Source organism: Oratosquilla oratoria, chromosome 21 (genome assembly GCF_046742065.1).
Source record: "Oratosquilla oratoria isolate Oo_2021 chromosome 21, ASM4674206v1, whole genome shotgun sequence".
Lineage (NCBI taxonomy): Eukaryota > Metazoa > Arthropoda > Malacostraca > Stomatopoda > Squillidae > Oratosquilla > Oratosquilla oratoria.
Genome location: NC_134797.1, coordinates 18286177 through 18300703, shown reverse-complemented (window position 1 = coordinate 18300703; position 14527 = coordinate 18286177). Strand labels below are relative to the sequence as shown.

The 14527-nt window shown below is 36.8% G+C and overlaps 1 protein-coding gene across 7 annotated transcripts in view; it reads left to right on the top strand.

Moving 5' to 3' along the window:
• The first annotated feature begins 433 nt into the window (after positions 1-433).
• The window catches only part of park (E3 ubiquitin-protein ligase parkin), a 56329-nt gene continuing 42235 nt past the window's right edge, over positions 434-14527 (top strand). The window contains exons 1-4 of one of the 7 annotated variants that reach the window (XM_076204367.1): positions 1044-1101; positions 1520-1582; positions 3228-3252; positions 9751-9808. Coding sequence is in view for 1 of the 7 variants with exons in the window: in XM_076204362.1 (XP_076060477.1) it covers positions 1033-1101 (69 nt within the window). In the remaining 6 variants the exon portion in view is untranslated. Of the gene's footprint in view, positions 572-1016; positions 1102-1519; positions 1583-3227; positions 3253-9750; positions 9809-14527 lie in introns of those variants that run through there. The other 6 variants (XM_076204365.1, XM_076204364.1, XM_076204362.1 and 3 more) reach the window with 6 other exon arrangements.

Below are 14527 nucleotides of genomic sequence, written 5' to 3'. Positions count from 1 at the left end.
GATATTATTATGCAAGGGAGTGGCAGGGGATAGAGGGTACTTATGTACGAATGTTATTTTGGCGTAGCCCAAAAGGATTTCTCCTCGTCTTCTCTTTTTCTGCATGAGGGGACGGAGAGGATATCGCCATTTAAGTGAATCTGTTTTGCTGTGGATAAACTGCGTCTTGCTACATTATTTCTGACCCAGGGTAGTGGGTGGGATACATGGATAACCCATCATCAATGAGGAGCTAAGATGAGACGAGGGAAAGAGTGGTGAAGGGGTGTGGAATGGGTGGGAGTGGGTACTTGTCTTTGACTTGGCTATCTCTCTTAAAAGGTGGAAAAATGTCTTGGTATATAGATAGACAGATAGTGTAAGTGTTCAAACGATGACTCATTGCTGTGAGTGAATGACGCACGCTACTTATTTCTGTCTTTGTACAGGTGATGTTTCATTTGCCACAGGCACACGCTATCCTCGTACAATTCTGTTCATTAAATAACGTCCTCACGACGCCAGTAGAACTGTGACTTCTGTGATATGACAAGTGAAGCAGTGTGGTGGGTCTTCTGGTGTGCCATCGTTGGTCAGTAATTAAATACCCTTTTTCCAGAGTCAAAAAGCTTGTAATCAATACGAAACCGTGCGGATACATTATTGTAAATGATATATATATATATATATATATATATATATATATATATATATATATATATATATATATATATATATATATATATATATATATATATATATATACATTGTATAACTGTAGTTTAAATACTAATGATAATACCTTGGAAACCAATCAACATTGTACATACCTTATAAAGGTAACAAATGATGATGGAATGAAATGGTTATCAAAGTTGTAGACCATTGATAATAATCGAACGTCAAAATGCAAATATACTGTTGTGTATCCTTGCCATTCTCTTCTTTTAGTTCAACCGTTATGTAACAGATGGCGTAGTTATAATTTTATAACCATCGACATGTAGTACTTTCTCATCTTTAAGTTATCTTTTCTAGTCAAAACATTCATGTATGGAAAAAGAAAAAGGATCGTATGAATTTACACTTAGTTCAGTGTACGAGAAAATTTTGTATTTTAAGGTAAGTTTACCATAATTTGGAGTTTCGGAAGAAATTCCTGGGTGATATTATAGACTAACCTTTTATTCACGAGAGAAAAGTCAGGTCAGAAGCTATCATAGCTCTCATAATTATTTACAGTACAATTTCACAATAGCGCCAGGAAATTAAATAAGAATTGTTTATTGTTATCTTCCTGAATTGGTATCAACATAAATAGAACCTGAACCTATGGATATCGTTATATATGGGTTATGCAGATGTACATATGTATTTTGTTGAATATATTTTTCGTCCTTTTTATTCGAATCTGTAACCAATGAAAGTTATGAAATTACTCAAACATTAGCTCACGAGTCACGTTAACAAGTAACTTTGTCTTTAAAGAATTACTAGTATTTTGATATCTAAAGTATCTTATAAAGTTAACACTCGTCAGGTCTTTCACCCTGGTCTGAAGACACCGCCAATCATGCTCATCACTTCTGTTGCGGTGTAAAATGTAGGTATGACTAATGGCACTGACACTGCCTTGCCTTGACCCTTGTCTTCTGACTTTCACAACTGGTTGATTGTCTGTATAATAAACCTATGCCAGTAATAACTGTTCAGGGTAGGCACAGAAGAAAATTTCATAACAAGAAGGTAGTTCAGAAATTATGTAGAAAGTTTCAGCATAAGGTAATTCAGAAATCATGTAATAGGCTAAATAGCTACTGTCCTTTGTCTATTATTTATAGTAAAGTTTTGTCCATTGTTTTTTGTAGTTAGTACTGGTAGTTTAATAATTGCTATTTGCATGGAGTTTGACAGGAATTGGCAAAACTCCAAACATTGTATAATACTAGTAAGTAGGGTTGCCAACTGTCCTTTATTTCAAAGGACGGTCCGTTATTCAGCTCTATTTGTCCTTGTCCTTTATTGAGATTTGAAATGACACTATTTGTCCTTTATTTTGAAATATTTTTGACCGATAGTTAAATTTCCTGATCTCAAGACGTGATGATTGCAAAAGCGTTTACTTCTTGTAGGACTCCAGACCCTGTCAACTCAACATTCTGCACAATACCAGATGCACAGAGTGGCAGACGGAAGACCAGGGTGTAAAATTAGCTTCATTTTATGTTTAACTCAATTTCCCCCCCCCCCCCCCCAAAAAAAAAGGCACTCATTTTGGGAAAACCAGAAAATCGCAACCTATGTTACTAAATATGAGAACCACCACTAAGAAAAAATAAAAGAAAATAGGGAAAGAAAGGAGGTGCCGTTGGACGTTTTGGAAAGGCAATACTTCCGCCTATCAACTGAACTCGCAAAGAGCCAAAACAAATATGGCCTATTATACAACAATGTAATGATGAGACCCTTCACAAAATCGAGCCACAATTTGTTATAAATATCAGAAGAACTGTGAAATCTGTGTGAGAAAACTTGTAGTGCCAGTATTTCATGTTATAAACAGATATTTGGAAGAACAGAATAGATTTCAATGAAATTCAACATTCGGCAAATTATCAAACCTAAGCTTCGTAGGCCATTCATTTCCCAAAGTTTCAGAAGTTTGTAGAAGTAGTAAAACAATTTAAGTTAGAAGGAAAGTTTAAATTAAAGATGGATGAAGTTTTTGATGAATTAGTATTAATTCAAAGAAACTTTGACACTAGCAAAAGCTCTGAACTCATCATAAGCTCAAAAACAATAACCAGAAAGTGGTATTTTATTTTTAAATCTATGGACTTTAAATGTATCAATGTTTCTTTTGTACCTTGAATTCCTGGAACATAATCTTATTGTGAGAGAGTTTTTAGTTTAATGTCATCTAAATGGTGAAATGAAAGGAACTGATGCTCTGTTGAATTAATTAAGAATGAACTTCTCATACATTTTAACATACAATATAGTTGTTTGGAATTTGCTAAAAGCAGCAAAGATGATACAAGTTTTCTGAAGGCAGCAAAAAGCCAGGGCAAATATAGTTTTAAAGATTAGAATCCTTTGATCTAGGTAAAATAAATGGCTTCTCATTCTTGTTTTTGTATTTCCATTTAGGTAAGAGAAATGTAATTTTGAACTGCATTTAATATTGGCATCTATTATGATCTATAGCCACTTAAATATCAATAAAGTTTTTATGTCCTTTATTGTAGCTTAACAGAGCTGGCAACCTTACTAGTAAGTATGAACAGCATCTATTTTTGTGTAGGATGTGTTTAGTATGTGTTGGTATTTGTAGGGTTTTGGACTGTATCAGTTGAACAATGGGTGTCTGCAGGATTTTTTGCAAAGTTGGCATAATGGTAAATTTACACCACTTACCTATTCCTTAATGTAAGCTAAACTTTCCAAGTCTATATTTTAATTGGAATATTGCACACATAGATATCTTTTATACTGTAAAGCAAGTGAATTATACAACTGGTTGTTTGAAAAAAATTTGATACTTGCATCCTCCCACAGATTTCCCAGGGAGATGGTAACTGCCCCTTCCTGTTCCCCCTCAGATGCCCATGAGTTTCTCAATTTTTATATTTTTGTTTCTAGGAGACCTATTTCTTTTCAGGAAGTTATTGTTGATCACAAATTGTCAAAGAATAATGACAACTTTGTTGAATGTCAAAACTAATAGAATTGATATATCATTCACTATTTGCTTTTGGATGGTAATGAATTAAAAAAATTTCATATGTCTTGCTACATTACTTCTTACCTTAGCAGTGGGCAAGGTACAGGGATAACCCTTCATCCATAAGGAGCTAAGATAAAAAGGAAATGAGTGATGAACTTGAGTTGGATGGGTGCATGCCTTGGCCTCCTTTATAAGTGGGAAGAAGCTTATTGGTATGTAGGTAGATGGATAGATAGTTAAATAAAATATTTCATGGAAAGATGTGCTTATTCTACAGAAATAATTTTCAGTTAATCATTGTGGATGTCATAATTTTTAAAGTTAATTTGATACATCGTAAGTGGACCAATTTTGTTGTCAACCCTATACAGTGATTCCTCATTAAGAAAGAAAGATCAAGGGAAGGTATGTCATCAACCATCCTATACATTAAGGTAGGCCTTGTCCAAGGTTTGGTTAGTTTAAAAAGGTTGATGAATTATTGTTTTTTGAACCCACAAAGGATGACAGTAATGGGAAACACTCATGACAGATAAATTTTATGTAAATAATCTTATTATTATATGGTTCTAATGGCTTATTATTGGAAGCAATGTCTTAAAAGACCATCTCTCTTAAGATCAAAATAGAGAAATGGCAAGTCTGGCTAATGTCCAAAACCCTAAGTTTACTTGTAATTCAAAGTTAATATAACTGTAAGAAAGGTCAGCTGGGTAAATTTTTAGAAGTGTACACCTACGTGATATAGAAATAGAAAGTTAATAATTAATTTTGTTAATTATAATACATCAATGTAATATGTGTTTTTCTTGTCAGAAATTGATAACAAAAAAAGTTGCTAAAACTGATTTACTAATGAACGAAGTCATGACGGGTGAATGGTACGCCATGTTTGTTTTGATATATACTGAGGTCGAAGAAATGAAAGGATGATAAATTCATCTATTGTAACCTAACCTACCTAACCTAACCTAACCTGCATAACCTAAGCTGTATTTAGTAATGCTGTACCTGTACATCTAAAGATCATTCAAATGTTAGTTTAAGAGAGGGTAGAGTGCCGGAGGACTGGAGGAGTGCCTGTATAGTCCCACTTTACAAGGGAAAAGGGGACAAGTGTGAGTGTAGTAGTTTCAGAAGGATTAGCTTGTTGAGTGTAGTTGGGAAGGCTTGTGGGAGGGTTTTGATTGAGAGGATTAGGAGAGGAACAGAAGGAGTAATTGGTGAGGAACAGTGTGGGTTTAGGATAGGTAGAGGTTGCTTAGATCAGATTTTTGTGGTAAGATAGATATGTGAGAAAGCTGTAGGAAAAGATGAGGATGTTTTTTGGGTTTTTATGGACCTGGAAAAGGCTTATGACAGGGTAGACAGGAAGGCACTGTGGGAAGTTTTGCAGATATATGGGATAGGAGGAAAGCTTTTAGAAGCTGTCAAGAGTTTTGACAAGAGTAGTAGAGCGTGTGTCAGGATTAGAAATAAAGAGAGTGAGTGATTTGAAGTAAAGGTGGGACTTCGTCAGGGATGTGTTATGTCTCCCTGGCTGTTCAATTTATAAATGGATGGGGTGGTGCGAGAGGTAGATGCAAGGGTGGTGGGTGGTGGGTCAGAGATTGGAGATGGTCAAAGAAAATGGAGAAAAGTGGGAGGTGAGCCAGCTGTTGTTTGTGGATGACACTGCACCTGTAACAGGATCAGAGGAGGGATTGAGGAAGTTAGTGACAGAGTTTGGGAGAGTGTGTGAAAGAAGAAAGTTGAAGATAAATGTGTGTAAAAGTAAGGTGATGAGATGTACAAGGGGTGGAAGTGGCAGCAGACTGGAAGTGAGTATTAAGGGAGAGAGACTGGAGGAAGTGGATAGTTTTAGATACTTGGGTGCAAATGTGGCAGGAAAGGGAGGAGTGGAGGTGGAGGTAGGATGTAGGTTGAGAGGAGTGAGTAAATGCCTTGGAGGATTAAAAAGTGTAATGAGAAATAGACATTTGGGAATGGATGCTAAGAGGAGATTGTATGGAGTGATTGTGCTGACAAGACTGTACGGGTCAGAAACATGGAACATAAGAGAGTATTTTAAATGTGTTTGAGATGAGGTGCTTGAGAAGTATGAAAGGGATTACTAGGTTGGATAGAGTGAGAAATGAGGAGGTGAGGAGGAGAATGGGTGTGGAAAGGGAGTTGGGAGATAGGGTTGATGAAAGAGTATTGGGATGGTTTGGACACATGGAAAGAATGAGTGAAGAAAGACTAGTAAAAGAGGTGTGTAAGACAGAGGTGGAAGGAGTGAATATGAGGGGTCGACCTAGGATAAGATGGATGGATGGAGTAAAAGGGACATTGGGAAAGAGGGGAATGTCTGTTGAGGAAGGATGGAAGAAGACAGAAGATAGGGGTGAATGGAGAATGGTTGTATATGGATGATGCTGTGATGCATGAAAGGGAGTGGGTGGGGGATTGGGAGTGAGGGAGTATGTGTGAAAAATAAATTGATGCAGCCCAAAGGGATTTCTCCCTGTCTTCTCCTTTTCTGCATGAGGGGATGGAGAGGGGGGGGGTCCCTGATTTAATGGAGTGGCCTTGCTGTGGATGTGCTGTGTCTTGCAACACTACTTGTGTCTCAGGGCACTGGACAAGATGCAGGGATGATCTGTCATCCAGGAGGTGCCAAGATAAGAGGGAGGGGAGGGAATGGAGTATGTAGGGGATGGAATGGGTGGGAGTGGTTTTTATGCCTTTGTTTTTTGGCTACCACCCTTGTAAGGGAGAAAAAGCCTTTGGAATATATATATATATATATATATATATATATATATATATATATATATATATATATATATAATATGTATGTATGTATGTATTATAATTTACAAAATTAATAATTAATTTTCTAATGCTAAATCACGTAGGTGTGCACTTCTAAAAAATACCATCAGCTGTCTCATTAGGTAGGTGAAATTTAACCTTGTTTTATTTTTATATTAATACACAAATGTTTTCCAGTTAATTTTTGTGATGGAAAATAGGATGTTGATTAAACTTATGTAGTTATCTAGTATATATAATAATACCAAAAAATTTCATCATTGTAAACTTGCCTTGGAAATGTTAGATTTGCCATTTGTGATAGTTAAAAAAAAAAAATAGATAAAGTCTAGGGATGACCAAACAACTGTTATATATATGGTCAAGTATGATTTAGAATATATATATTTTTTTCTTAATATTTTTCTCTTCTCAACCCAAACCCTTTGCTTTCCTTAGTATGTTTGATATGGTGGGGGGAGACCGTACAATGAATGGGGCCCAGGGGAGCTTTGCCCTTCTTAGTATTGTTTTAATCGCATGTAATTTTGCCCCATTATGATTAAAGTTAACCCCCCACTCCACCTTATGTTTGCCCCTTCAGTCCCTGGATGTAGAGGCCTGTGGGGAGGTGTTAGAGATCTATACTCCATTGCAACAAGAAATTACACTTGATTTTTGTCATGCAGTTTGGTACAGTTGGTAGTCTTGAAGACTCCTCCTCCACACAGGTATCAGTGACATGCAAATTCCTCACCTCCTTCAGAAAATATTATATTTTTCCACTTTATTCATAAAATAGGAAAATTTGGTCTCAGTCATTAGAAAGAGCAGTCATTCTTCACCTATCACTAAAATTTCAAAGCTCATAGGGTAAGAAACTAAGTAATTATGTGGAGTTGAATTCAAGGAAAATAAATTATCAGTTTATACACATCTTTACTTATAATCAATGTTTACAGCAATTATGATAACAAGTGTAGAATAAAACATGTGTTCTACAGAAACAACTCCTTAACACAATGGTGCATTCAGATTTCACATAGAAAACCATAAAAATGAAAATTAAGGATTGTTATAAGTATTTTTCATCATGACACTCATGGTGTTAGGGAGGGAAGGAGGTATGGTATATACCTGCTGATATGTAGTTACTTTACTCAGTGGTTTAATAAGCATTTTTGCTCTATGATAGGGTAAATTATGTAATGTACAATCATATTATCTTATTCTATATAGCCTACTTATAACATATCTCTAGTTTTCTTACATTTTTTAGTACACTCAAATAACTACCTATCATCTCCACTGATTATTGATAAATTCACATTACATTAAAATAGTTTCCCGTAAGAATGATGAAAAATTAATGCTTTCTCTTAATAAATGAATCTCTTCCATGTGATGACATCTGTGTAGGCATCATGAGGTGTGAGTGGGTGTACAAGGATGCATTGGTGTCTTGATTATATTAATTTTGTAGTTGTAACTGAGTTACCCCCAACTTCTTTAGACTGACTTGATCGTGTTTTCTGTGTTTATTAATACTCAGAGTGAAAGAGAATGAGTAATACAGCAGTGGTTTTATATTTAAAAATGCAAATTTTGTGATGCATCATTGTACACAAGGCATCCGATGCTGTGCACAAGAATTTGACTCATATTGAAAAGCTCAGATGATGAATAAATTGGAAGGAGGAGGAGGAGGGAAGGAGTCAACAACTACCATCTCTCCCTTCCGCTTTCACACCATGAATGTCATGATGCAAAATGTTTGTAAAAATCCTTAATTTTAATTTTTTATGATTTTCTGTGTGAAATCTGAATGCACCATTGTGTTCATGAGTTGTTTATGTAGGAGAACACCTGTTTTATTCTACACTTATCATAATTGCTGTAAACATCAATTATAAGTTAAGATGTACATAAACTGATAATTTATTTTCCTTAATTTCAATTCCACATAATTACTTAGTTTCTTACCCTATCAAGTTTTGAAAATATTGTAATAGTTGTAGAATGACTGCTCTTTCTAATGATTGAGACAAAATTTTCTTATTTTATGAACAAAGTGGAGAAATATATTTTCTGAAGGAGGTGAGGAATTTGCATGTTGCTGGTGTCTGTGTGGAGCAGGGGTCTGCAGGACTGCCAACTGTACTGAGCTGCACAGTAGAAATTGAGTGTAATTTATTATTGGAATGTAGTATAGATAGCTTGTACCTGGAGCCAAGAGTGAGATATTAATTTCCGTACCAAGAAATTGCTTTATTCCTTGGGAAGTGAAATAAATTATAAAGACAAAAGAGGAGAAAGAGCTGGGAGTATTGATAAATGACATGTTACCTGATAAACATATCCGTAAAATTGTGGGAGAGATGTATAGATTGCTACAGGATACAAAAGTAACTTTTCACTACATGAATGAAGAGATGATGAAAAAACTCAAAGATCCTAATCTGCCCAAGATTAGAATATACATCAATGGTATGGTCCTTGCACATAGTGAAAGATATATACAAGATTGAGAGAATACAAAGAACAGCAATCAAATTTATTCCAAACCTGGTAGATAAGCCATGTAAACAGAAACTGAAAGCATTAGACTTGCAAACATTGGAAGATAGAAGGGAAAGATGTGATTTGTGTGATGTGAGGGTCTAGAATGAAAAGTGATTTGAGACAACTGGTGAGGTGGGGCTATATCAGGGCTGTATGATGTTGCTATGGTCGTTCATTATATATATATATATATATATATATATATATATATATATATATATATATATATATATATATATATATATATATATATATATATATATATAGATGGGGTGGTAAAGAAATGCAAGAGGTCTAGGCAGAGGTTTGGAGTTAATGAATGAGAGGGGAAGGAAGTGGATGACATTGTATTTGTGGTTGATTCAGATAGACTGAAGTAGTTTGTGGGAGAGTTTAGAGGGGTGTGTGTGTTCTTTACAGTTTCTTCTATTTATGTATTACATTATTTTATCTTATTTTTAATTTATAGCATCAGTGTCCCTATTATAAAACCCCTCAACAGCAGTATCTAGAAAACTAGCACAGGTCACCAGTTAGACCCTTAGTTTTCATAAGTATGATCTCAGGCTTGATCTAGTTCATTGTCTAGATCTGATTGTAATGTTTGTGTTGATAGCTCATTTGTAATTCTTCTTTGCAGTATGGTATAATCTATAAATGTGTTAACATATTTTTTGTTTACACAGGGAATATGACTGGTGCTAGAACATCCTTGTGGGGTTTCATGTGTCACACCTTTTCATTGTAAGTACTCTACACAGACTACCATTTTCATTTTCCTCTGTTCCAAGAATTTTTCCATCCATTCTAGTAACATGCCTTGTTCAACATTCACAATTACTTCCTGTAGGATACCTTACCAGGTACTTTCTTGAAATCCCATTATATTCAGTCTGCTCTTTTCTTTTGAAGGGTGTCTGACTGCCATAGGAACTTGGGAAGTTTCATATCATATTCTATGTTTATCTGTACTTTTTTATATTTTGTGTATTTTGGTAATTAATGTTATCTGTTGTTAAGCTGATCCTTTCACTTTTCCTTCTTGTATGTTGGAACCTTGTTATAGTTTCAGTAACCCAGCAGTCCTCAGGCTCACTTATAAATCTCTGAAGAAAAGATTTGAACTGTTTGTTGTGTTGTATTAGTGTGGGACTGTTTCTGTGGCACTGGCTTATAGTAGTTGGAGGAGAGCAGTCACCATTTGTTAGTTCTCTTTATGTAAAAGGTGGAGGAAATATAAAATTGATGGAGTACTGGGTGTAGGTTATTGTAGATGTTAATGATGGTTTTATGTTGCATTTAGGTGGCTGTATTTGTTTGATTTGATGTGAGGGGGATTTACCTAATTGTGTTTAGATAAATTACCAGTCCTGTTTAGATTCAAACTATAGACTGTGTGTTTGTTGTGCAAATCAACAATGATATGTGCTTAGCTACTGGCAGACATTACAAAGTGAGGTGGACTTCTCCCAATTTTGTCTTACAGTAGTCAAGGATGTACAGTCAGTATTCTGTTTCATCGAATCCAGGGGTATCACCTTGAAAGTATTTATATTCATAATGATAATTGTTGACATGAGTTTCACCAAGTAGAAAACCTGCACCCCACAATAACTGGCAACAGTCTTCAGGTCCACCTGCAGATTTCTCAGGAAAAAAACTTTGAAATGTTCTGTATTATATTGGTGTGGGACTGTTTCTTTGTCATTGGCCAAAAGGCATGGGAGGAGGGGACCAGTCTTGTAGTAGCTGGCTCAAGTACCATTGTTGTTAGCATTTATCAAGGGTGGTGAGTCAGGGATTGGAGATGGTTGAAGAAAATGGAGGAAAGTGGGAGATAAGCCAGCTGTTGTTTGTGGATGACACTGTGCTTGTAGCAGGATCAGAGGAGGGATTGAGGAAGTTAGTGACAGTTTTGGAAAGTGTGTGAAAGAAGTTGAAGATAAATGTGGGTAAAAGTAAGGTTATGAGATGTACAATGGGTGAAAGTGGCAGCAGACTGGAAGGAGTATTAAGGGAGAGAGACTGGAGGAAGTGGATAGTTTTAGATACTTGGGTGCAAATGTGGCAGGAAAGGGAGGAGTGGAGGTGGAGGTAGAATGTAGATTGAGAGAAGTGAGTAAATGCCTTGGTGGATTAAAAAGTGTAATGAGAAATAGACATTTGGGAATGGATGCTAAGAGGGTATGAAGGAGTGATTGTGCCAATAGCACTGTGTGGGGCAGAAACATGGAATATAAGAGAGGAATAGAGGAGTTTGAATGTGTTTGAGATGAGGTGTCTGAGAAGTATGACAGGGGTTACTAGGCTGGATAGAGTGAAAAATGAGGAGGTGAAGAGGAGAATGGGGGTGGAAAGGGAGCTGGGAGATAGGGTGGATGAAAGATTATTGAGATGGTTTGGACATATGGAAAGAATGAATGAAGAAGACTAGTGGAAGGCAGAAGTGGAAGGAGTGAACATGAGGGGTCGACCTAGGATGAGATGGATGGATGGAGTAAAAGGGGTATTGGGGAAGAGGGGAATGTCTGTTGAGGAAGGATGGGAGAGGACAGAAGACAGGGATGAATGAAGAATGGTTGTATATGGATGATGTTGTGATGTATGAGGTGGAATGGATGGGGATGGGGGGTGAGGGAGTATGTGTGAGAAAAATTTGACGCAGCCCAAAGGGATTTCTCCCTGTCTTCTCCTTTTCTGCATGAGGGGATGGAGAGGGGGGGTCGCCAATTTAATGAAGTGGCTTTGCTGTGGATGTGCTGTGTCTTGCGACACTGCTTCTGACCCAGGGGATTGGACAAGATGCAGGGATGACCCGTCATCCAGGAGGTGCCAAGATAAGAGGGAGGGAAGAGGGTGGAGGGGAGTGGAGTGTGATAGGGTTGGAATAGGTGGGAGTGGTTTTTATGCCTTTGTTTTTTGGCTACCTCCCTTAAAAGGGGGAAAAAGTCTTTGGTATATGTATGTACTGGTAAGAAGAAGTTAAGAAAACTCTTTGTTGTAGTGTTTATTTGTTGTCATTTGGCTGAGGACAGGCAGCCATATTGCATTTTGTGTGGTTCAGTGAAAAGACACCAGGTGACTGTGTTGTTGAGCTGCTATGTGGAGTGCTGGGTCCCCAGTATAAAGGAAGAGGTGACTGGAGCAGGGTTGGAAAAGGACTGATAGGAGCTAATACTCTTGTTTCTCAATTATTACCGTACTTTCCTTAATTATTAAAAAAAATTACAACAAGTCTGCACATAGGTGAGATGACTCACCAGTGAACATAATCTCTGGGCAAGAATGGGACAATGGAAAAACAAGAGGATAGGAAAAGAAACTAAAAAAAAGTTAATTACAGAAGAGATCTGAAAAAAAAAATAGCTTTCCACACAGAGTGGTAGATACTTGGAACAAGTTAGACCAAGAAACAGTGTGTGCAAACACTATTAAAGATTTTAAGAAAAAACTTGATGCTGAGAGATACAAAGATGGATCACCACAAGCATAGCTCCCTTCCCATATAATGCAATAGGTAAATACATGTTAGTCAAAGACAAAGGGTAACTATAGGCTATATAACCCCCCCCCCCCCCAAGTGATGAGGAAAGAGGAACAGTACAGATTTTGTTGGTTTCATAGATGGAGGTTTCTTGATGGAGGTGTAACTGTGCTCTCATGGAGGAGATAGACTGGCTTGAGATGGTCAATGGTAATGGTTTTTCTCCTGCAGATGACTTTGGAGGGGCCTTGATATGATGGCTGAAGAGGTTTCTATACCAAGTTGACTCTAACAAATGTGTGTGCAGGTGTCCAGGTCCTGGCTTACAAAATTCTTGGAGGGTGATGTATGATTTTGTACAGGCTGAAGGTGTTGCATGCTTTCTCTTAGGTGGGTTGCAAAGTCTTGAATGGTGCAGGGCTTAGAGTTAGGTGTAGAGGCTAGGAGCTGGCCAGGTAACCTGAGCGTTGTGGTGTACACAAGCTCTCCAGAGGAGTGGCGTAGGTGTTCCTTCATCGAGGTACGTATGCCTAGAAGAACTAGAGGAAGGACTTGTGAGCAATCTTCACATTCAGTTGAGGCTGTGAGGGAAGACTTTAGTTCACGGTGAAACCTTTCACTGGTGTCATTCGCTTGTGGGTGATAGCTAACATTTTGAAAGCGTTGGCTGCCAAGAAACGTCATCGCCTTGGTCCACATGTTGGATTCAAACTGGCTGCCACAGATGGAAGTAAGGCTAAGAGGGACAGCAAATCTGGAGATCCATGTGTTGATGAACGCATGGGCGATGGTATCCATAGAGATGTCAGCTAAGGGTGCAGCTTTAGGCCATTGTGTGAAATGGTTGATGCAAGTAAGAAGGGCAGTGGACTGACAAAATCAATATGGACATGTTCAAATCTTGTAGAAACTGGAGTGAAAGTGGCTGCAGAAGAGCATGTGTGACATGATACCTTGGAACTTTGACATTGGACACATGTGCATGTTCAGCGTCGGATGTCCTTGTTGATACCAGCACAATCACAGGATTCTATTCACACTAAGGACGTGACAGCCAGTTTTTTTTTTTTTTTTTTTTTTTTTTTTTTTTTTTTTTTTTTTTTTTTTTTTTTTTTTTTTTTTTTTTTTTTGTGTGTGTGTGTATTTACCTAGTTGTATTTACCTAGTTGTATTTTACGGGAAGGGGAGCTATGCTCGTGGGGTCCCGTCTTCATATCTCATTTTATCTAAACTATTTTTAAATTCATGTATTGTTTTTGCACACACCACTTTCTCATCTAACTTGTTCCAACTGTCTATTACTCTGTGAGGAAAGCTGTTCTTTTTCAAATCTCTTCTATAGCTGTCTTTTTTTATTTTCTTTCCGTGTCCTCTTGTATTTCTGTCATCCCATTTTATCAGATTCTCTCTATCAGTAATTTCTATGCCTTTCATGATTCTGTAAATAGCTATCAAATCTCCTCTCTCTCTTCTTTGCTCTAGTGTCTGTAGTTTGAGTTTTTGTAGTCTCTCTTCATATGATAGTTTTGAGAGTGTTGGTGCCAGTTTTGTGATTGCTCTTTGTATTCTTTCAAGTTTTTTTATACATTTTTTTGTACTTGGTGACCATATCGTTGCTGCATATTCTAATCTTGGTCTTATCAGGGTGATTAGGATTTTCCTCACCATTTCTTCATCCAGGTATGTAAATGCCACTTTGATTGTTCTTATTAAATTATAAGTTTCTCCAAAAATCTTATTTATATGTTTCTCAGGTGACATATTATTCATAACAATGACTCCCAGGTCCTTCTCATTTTCTACTTTTTTTATTCCTTCTTCTCCCAAATTATATGATCCTGTTATTCTATTTTTGCTTTTTCCAAATTCCATTATACTACACTTTTTTGTATTGAACTCCATCTCCCACTTCCTACTCCATTCTTGTACTTTATTTAGATCACTCTGTAGTGATTCACAATCTTCTTCAGTTTTCACTC